Source organism: Typha angustifolia, chromosome 4, assembly GCF_048772165.1.
Source record: "Typha angustifolia cultivar Huaian chromosome 4, ASM4877216v1, whole genome shotgun sequence".
Classification (NCBI taxonomy): Eukaryota; Viridiplantae; Streptophyta; class Magnoliopsida; order Poales; family Typhaceae; genus Typha; species Typha angustifolia.
Window position 1 is genome coordinate 10,282,194 of NC_133242.1, and position 8,295 is coordinate 10,290,488.

At 37.6% G+C, this 8,295-nt stretch overlaps 1 protein-coding gene across 2 annotated transcripts; it reads right to left on the reverse strand.

Annotated features, from left to right (window-relative positions):
- Nucleotides 1–251: 251 nt before the first annotated feature.
- Nucleotides 252–3,754, reverse strand: LOC140758622 (cysteine-rich receptor-like protein kinase 25). Of its 2 annotated transcripts, none has more exons than XM_073094856.1 (7): nucleotides 2,772–3,754; nucleotides 2,350–2,472; nucleotides 2,112–2,242; nucleotides 1,785–1,995; nucleotides 1,245–1,482; nucleotides 931–1,081; nucleotides 252–763 (listed from the first exon to the last, which is right to left on the reverse strand). In XM_073094856.1, the coding sequence occupies exons 1-7, from the start codon at nucleotides 3,691–3,693 to the stop codon at nucleotides 455–457; spliced, it is 2,085 nt and encodes a 694-aa protein (XP_072950957.1). In that variant the 5' UTR covers nucleotides 3,694–3,754; the 3' UTR covers nucleotides 252–454. The 2 variants fall into 2 exon arrangements, with proteins under 2 accessions (XP_072950957.1, XP_072950956.1); XM_073094855.1 differs by having other exon boundaries at nucleotides 2,326–2,472; nucleotides 2,772–3,753.
- Nucleotides 3,755–8,295: the final 4,541 nt, after the last annotated feature.

An 8,295-nucleotide genomic window follows, 5' to 3' on the forward strand; every position in this document is an offset into this window, starting at 1 on the left:
AAGAATTGCATCAGCAGGAAGAAGAAGAAGAATGCAAAAGAAGCACTAGTGCTCTGATAACAAATTGAATCAAGAAGAGATTGAGAGTAAAACTGAAAATTCTGTATTCTTCTTACAAGCCAAGGTAGGCTTTTATAAATAGGTAGCTAACAAATTGCCCAACTAATGAGATTCTCTGGTTAGCAATCTATAATCTATCAAATGGCATTTTAAACCCCAGAAACAATAATTGTAGAAGATACAAAGGAGAATGACAGAAACTTTTTTCATTTATTAGAAAGAATCAACATATCCAAATGTAAGTTCATATGGATATGCACATAAATATGTGTAAGCACAGAAACATATAAATCAAAAATAGGCATGGCATGGGCAAGCAATTAATGACCGTAGGAAACATCTTAATCTTAGCACATATAATACAACCATTTCTTTGAAGTTGTAGCTCTTGATACTAGCGTGCACCTCCACTAAATTGCGCACTTCTGAGCGAATCAACAGATGTCTCCGTGTCGAGAATATTTGACTTACTGGTCATGCCACTTCGAAGAAGGAAAGCAGGTGGCTTAGGAGCTTGAAGAGTGATAGATGAACTACTTAGCATGAGAATGATAGATGTCATGTTAGGTCTCTCTGATGGTTCCTCCTGGACACACAGCAGCCCAATATGTATGCATCTCAACGCCACTTGCGATTGACAATGTGCAACTATGGATCTGTCTATTACCTCAAGTCCCTTCCCTTCAATCCAATGCTGCCACACCTATTTAATTAATAAACAAGCTTGTAAGATGAATATATTCGTGGATATATGCTTGGCACAGGCCATGAACTTGAACATCATTCAAGGCGGCCAAAGCACATAGCTTTCGGAGTATGTTTGATCATCTTCCTATTAATAATTTACTCGGATAGTTAATCATTACTTACATAGCTTAGAAGGTCTACCAATTGACCAGATTCTTCGTAACAGCTGTTCTTTCGACCTGTCAGAATCTCTAGAACTAATACGCCGTAGCTAAACACATCTGATTTAGTTGAATAGAACCCATGCAAAGCATACTCTGGAGCCATATATCCGCTGTATTTCAGAGATTGACAAAAGATTAGTCTCCTCTATAGACTAAAAAAAAGAACGCTCACTAACTGTAACATCTTACAGTCAATGGGCATAACAGTGAGTGTAAGGACGGTAAATCTGTGTGTGGAGATTTGCTAGGATATATATATATAATTGTACTTACAAAGTTCCAGCAATTCGGCTAGTATTCCTTTGCGTCTCATCTACGCTGACAAGCTTTGCTAGACCAAAATCTGAAATTTTAGCATTCATATCTCCATCCAACAATATGTTACTTACTTTAAGATCACGATGAACAATCTTTAGACGTGAATCCTCATGAAGATAAAGAAGGCCTCGACTGATCCCTTCAATGATCTTGAATCGGGTTCCCCAATCTAGTTCGCTTCGTCTAGCGGAATCTGCTTAATTTATAAAGAAGAACTTGGTTTACTTTTTGGTCAAGAAAGATGAACTAGCAATAAGATCGATTTGCCTGTGTCAATCAACAGTCTTGATTCCAATTTAGGCTGATGCAATCTCTTTTAGGATGTTCCTCTCGTCATGGAGATAGACTAGCCAGACGAGAGAAAGATGAGGGAAAAAAAATTCGTATTCTGATGTTTTAGTTTATCCATCACTAACATACAGATAAACCATCGCATGCAAACCATAATGATGTTGGTATATTTACAAAGAGAACGATTTGGAAAGTAGAGTTTACCAAATAGAAACTTGTCAAGACTTTTTTGAGGGAGGTATTCATAGACAAGAAGCTTCTCCTTTTCTTGTAAGCAGAAACCAAGAAGCCGGACGAGGTTCCTATGCTGAAGCTTAGCAAGCAGGACAACCTCGTTCCTTAGCTCTACTAGTCCCTGGCTCGAGGTCCATGCAAGCCTCTTCACAGCTACTTCCTGCCCACCTTGCAGAGTCCCCTGTATTGCAAGAGAGAGTATCATCATATATACAAGTTAATTTGCAAGCAATTTAAGCAACTTTAGTGGCGTTTCCTGATGCCAGCATAGCACGAAATTCTTGCAGCGAGATCTACCTTATAGACTGGTCCGAATCCACCTTCTCCAAGTTTATTTGCATCTGAAAAATTATTCGTGGCGCCTTTGAGGGTACCCAAATCAAATAATTGGAAGTCTGAACTCATAATTTCGTGTTCATCTCCACCGTCTGCTCAGAAGGATAAGCTTAACTTGTCAGTTGATAAGAAATTAACATGGGAGACGAACTTAATTAATAGCTTGTCGTCAGACCTGCTAATTCTACCAGAAACGTACTAGTATATCTCCTCACTGCCTTCCTTCTTCTAAAGTAGATTAGCAACAGAGCAACGATGAGAGCCGATGCAGCGACAACAGATATAACAACAATAGCGATTACTTTTGTAGATCCTTTTGTTCCTACACCAGAAGTAAATAATATCACTTAATGTTTCTGTTTCAGAAGATTAATCTACAATAAAATGAAGTGCCAAAAGAAATCACTTCCTAAAGTTACATATTCAATATGCATACATATATATATATATATATATATGGTAAGAGTTTGAATGACAGATCTAAAAGCAAAATTAATACAGGGTGTTTTGATAAATTTCTCTAGATTCTTTTCTAAAAATTTAATGCAAAGTTCGAGGTAGACTGCAACAACAACTAATTTAACAAAGTGAGGTAATTTAGGATTTGCTAACATAAATTACCTCCGCCTGTCGTATTTGATGGTGTAGCACCTGACGGGGGAGAAACAGGAGCTGGAACAGCCGGTGGAGGCGATGGTAACTCGTCGGCTGAGGTGTTATTGTAGAAAAGATACGAGTCATACCGAATAATACAAGTCCTTCCGTACACCCTCGCTCCTGTACTGGCGTTGCAACAATCTGGAATTGAACTGGCTAATGAAGAAAGGCACTCGTCGCATTCTTTGTTGGAAAGGTCCATCGTGCACTGCACCAGCCCATAGATGGTATCAGAGCTGGTATAGTTCGCCATTCCGGCTGCAAACATTCGCGACGAGTCACCATAAGCAGCCTTGCTCTTAAGAGAGGTCATCAAATTGCCTAAGTTGTCATTGAATTGTGGCAGCTGCTTGACTTTCGATTCAGTTCTATAACGGTAATAACTTGCATCTACTTGGCCAAAGAAGTCCTTGTCGGAGTAACGAAGGATGCAGTAGTCATGAAATATATCCAAGTACGACCCGTTGGAGCATACTTGAAGGCTCTCTTTTGCGATGGTGTTGAGGCACGTCCTGCATTCATCCAGGCTCAAGTCGCCTCGGCATTGGGCGACGCCGTAAACTTGGTCGGGGGATTGGCCTTTCGTGTTGTTGGAGAAGCCGGAGACGGAGGCAGCGGAGGTGAGGGAGGATAGGAGGAGATCGCGGTTGGCCTTGAAGGAGGTGCTGTCGGTGTCGTTTGTACAATAGTGGTACCTTGAAGAGTCTGGATCTAGTGATTTGGTGCTGGGAGTATGAAGTATGATGAGCAGGAATAATAGGAGGAGCAACTTCGGCAAATTGGAAAAGAGAGTTAACGCCATTGTTAATTTCCTTGCAGCAGTCCCGTTAATGTGATGCGAAGAGATAAGAGGTGCTGGGACAAATGAAGTCTTCAGGCTTCTCATATTCCCCAAATAAATAGTATAAAAACATCATCGTTATCCCTACACACTTTTTTTCTCTTTTTAGGTGAAGAACCCTACACACTTCAAATTGCATATTATCTATGTAGACTTAAAGGCTTATAAGCAGCCCCATAAATTTAATATATTATTCTTCGTCACTTGTCATAATGCACAGTGTTGACCGGTCTGACGCTGAATTTTTTGCTTTCTAATATTCACACTGTTGACCAGTCTCACGCTGCATTTCATGCTTTCTCACAGTTCATACGGATGATCTGGTATAGTCGCAAAAATTTAACTTATATTCGGGTTTGATTTTAATTTAATCAGGTTCAAATCGTAAACTAGTCAATCTGTCTAACCTAATTAATAATCAAATTGTGTTCGAGTTTATACTTTTAATCCGTGTTGACTCGTTTAAGTATACGGGTTGGGTTAGATTAACCCGTCAACCTACCAACCCGGTATATATAGATATATATATATATAACCTAAGTCTAAGCCTAACTCATTCACACCCTAACTCACTCACACCTAAGTCTATCCAAACGCGGCTGCTTCTAGCCTCCCACCTCAAATTTTATCTTCTACCTCTCCAGCTCTCCCTCGCAGCCATTACTCACAACACTAGCCTTGAACAATCTATGTCGACCTCAACTCCTCGTCTAATCTCCCACTCTCTTCCTTAGTCTCTTGTGCCGCCACCATCGCTACCCACTCCGAGGGTTTCAAGAGCTCCTCAACTCGTCGAACTCCATCCATCTTCCCTCTTCGAGCTGGAGACATGGATCCCTCTGGTCCTCTTGATCTCCCCCTATTGGAGAATTTTAGGAAGAGGGTTGACCTCATGAGGCAGAGCCACAACTTGCGAGGTCTTAGTAAACCACCCTGAGGGCACCACCATCCTCAAGGAGCTGATCTAGAACCCCAACGGCACTGCATTAGGGTATACCTCTACCACAATTGTTGCACATATGTCGTTGGTTCTTTGATCTTGCCCAATGTTGCCTCATGGCAAAGCTTTGCTCCTATCGCTTACAACGACTAAGTCACCACCGAGGCACTGGTGATGGATTCAGCACCGGATCCAATGCTGGTGGTTGGTGCTGGGTGGTAAACAAGGGAGATAACTGGAACTCTAAAGCCCTAAGGTCTATGATGGTGCAATGGTGAATATGCCATGATGGTGATAGATTTGACTGTGGTAAACAGTGACAATCTCGTTTTTAAAATTATTTTGTTATTTTGTATTTTGAAACAAAAATGATATTTTTGTGTTGTAAATTATTAATCGGGTTAATCTTGTCATGTTGAAGTGTTAATCTAATACGATCCGTTTATTAAACGGGTTACACAAGGAGTGTCATAAAAACCACTTTCTAGTTAACTGTCGTTCATATATAAATTGGTAATTAAATTAAATGATTTATATAAAACAAGAATTTGCTATACTTAGGAATTTTCAATCTCTTCTAAATTTTCATCCACTTATATTGAAAAATTATTTTATTGCCCCATCAGCAATTGTCTAACACACTTAGTCTTAAATTACACACATGAAAAAAAAATTGCTAAGCGTACAACATGAATTATACACATGGTAAGAAATTACATTTATAAGCCCCTTTAAATTTTATATATATATATATATATATATATGGATAAGATAATACAACAAGATGATTATTTAATTGAAAATTAAAAGCTTTATCTTCTACCAACCCAATTAAAGAATATTTATCCCATAGACCTAAGAAATAAGGAAAGAAAGAAAGCTTCTTTTTCCATCACTAAGTCCAAAATTAGTAGGTCAATAAGATGTTAAACTAGTAGTAATTATTAATCATCGATCATGCATGCATGATTATATATCCACTTAATCTCACTTAGCCGAGAAAAGACTAAGACAACAAAAAGTGCCGAGTCATACGTCAATTCCACACCCCTCATTTCTTTGTGTCCAGATGAAGCCAATTTAATATCTACCCAAGTTGCATGGCTACACAGCCAACGGGCCCAATTCCATCAAGCACATGGTATCCAAACAAGTTGATCAAATAAAAATTGAATATTTCTGCAGCACATGTCATTGCAGCTGCATTCAATTTCCAAGTTGGTGCCTCTCTCCAGAAAGAAACTCAAATAACCAAGCAAGCTTTATATACAAGATTAAATTTTACTTGAACTAGAGAGAGATACATACGCACACAAACATTTGGACTACTAAGGAGTTTTTGACCAAATTATGTTTATTTTAAAATTTATTTTATCAAACTAGACATCACTTAAATCTAAATACCAAACTGAGTCTATTTTATTATAGCCATAATTAAGACGCTAAACTATTAAACGTTTCAATAAATATTTAATATTTAAGTATTTTTTAAGTAATAACCTTTCTAGGCTAAGAAATATGAAGTATTTTACTTAAAGCTACAGTAAAATATATCTATTTTAGTATTCATGTTTGAATATTATTTATTTTGATAAATAAATTAAAAATTAGATAACAGACTACTGGTTGCATTGCGGTTGAGTTTCCAAGATGCATGAAATATGAATAGTAAGATAGTAGTTCAATCATGTGATTAGATATAGACTACCAAACAGTAAGTGAAAGCAAATTAAATTATAAAATGGAAGTTGAAGATTCATAAAATAAGAATTATAAGATTGTACTTCAAAGGATAAGTTGAAGAGAAAAGTACTTGAAAAGTAAACTAGCAATGATTCAGCTATATTGCGTGTGGAATTAAATTGCAGAAAAGATATTTATAGGATCTATCTGAAGTCCTATAAAATCCCAGTGCACATTTCAGTCTTGGAGAGGATGGTTCAAGGATGGTTCTCATCCTCTCTCGGAATTCTCCTCGGCTAACTTATGCTTGCCTTTCGGTGATGGTGGGGTTAGTTGGGATTGTCGGCTATTAGGACCGCCGGTAGCTCCCCTACCCTGCAGGCAAGTGGTTTGGCTGGTTGTAAATGGTCATTGGCTTCTCTGCCGACTAGTCGGCACCGTGGGTGCCTTACTTGACCGATAATATCAGCTAGCATGCCGACCCAATTGCCGATGGCGATGCTCAACTAGGCTGCATTGAGGAACAGGGTGGTTGGTCGTGCCAAGCCTTGCCTAAGTAGGCTGTGGCCCAGTCTTAGGTTGCTTGGGATGGGTTGTGGGCTAATTCGAGTTGTTAGCTAAGTTGGGCTACCAACCTAACGCAGTATGTGATGGGCTAAGTTGGGAGCAGCTTAACCTAAGTTGGTAGTGCGTTAGGCTGCTGCCCAACTCATATTATTTATAGGCCGAGTTGCAAACCATCCTATTATAATTGTGGGTTGGCCGGTAGCCCAACCCAAGTGAATTTTTAGTTACTTGAGCTCAGATCAGGGCTCAACCTTGGTGGCTTAGTATTATAGTCTTTGGGTTAGTGACAGCCCAGTATATATTTTTATATTATTATGGGTATATTTACATATATATATATATATATATATATATATCAATATTAGAGGGGTAATTAAGTAAATAGAATATATGTGCAGAAAAGTATTAGAAGATTTAAAATAGTAAAAAGAGAGAAAAAAAAAACCCTCCTAAATCGTCCTTGCGAGCGAATCCGAACGTGCTCGGAAACATCGTGATCTGTGGAATGATTCTGGTAGACGTCAAAGTCGACCATCATCTCCTCCATTCTCTGACAACTGTAATGTTATTATTGGTACTATTTTACATAGATCTTCTTAGGCTAATTAAAATAAAAATATAAGTCCTTCCTCGATATAACACTTTAATAATAAAATAATATTAAATAATTTAAGTCTATTGTTTATGGCCAGAAAATTAAGACAGTATCTTTCGAGCGAGAACGTCGTGATTGAACTAAATCTTAATCACTTGTCAATTGTCATGAGTCCACTGTTGACCAGTGTGACGTGCATTTCTTGCTATCTCGTGACCGGTGACCACCGACGTGTTACCGTATCACATCCAAAGGTATTTTTCTTTCACATTTCGTACGTTTTATATGAAAAAAATAATAGGAATAATTTCTTATTATAATAATTTTATTGTGTAATATAAATATTCTTTATCAAAATTATATTTTATACTATTTATCATACTTTTATAAAAGATAAAATTCCTTTTTCGTATTTTTTTTTAGAATACAAATAAATATAGAAATAGTTATTTCTAAAAAATCTCATTTTGAGAATAACAAATAAAAATATCTTTTCTAAAATCCTTAAAGTGAAGGAGGCTTTCAAATTTAAATAATTGGGTGGGTAACCGGGTATATATACACGCAATATAGAATATACTTTGAGGGAATATAAGTGAAGTGAATAAAAGATCTTGAAGGGTATAAACGTAAAACGGATATCAGAAGACCTAAAATAGTAAAATAAACTCATACGTTGTCGTTGCGACCGAATCCGAATCTGCTCGGAAACATCCTGGTTGACGACAAAGTGGACCATCATCTCTCCCCATTCTCGGATTACTGCGATGTTACTATTAGTAGTAGTATATAGATCTTCTTAGGCTAATTATAGTAAATGGATAAATCCTTCCTCGATATAGCACTTTTAAATTTTACGTCT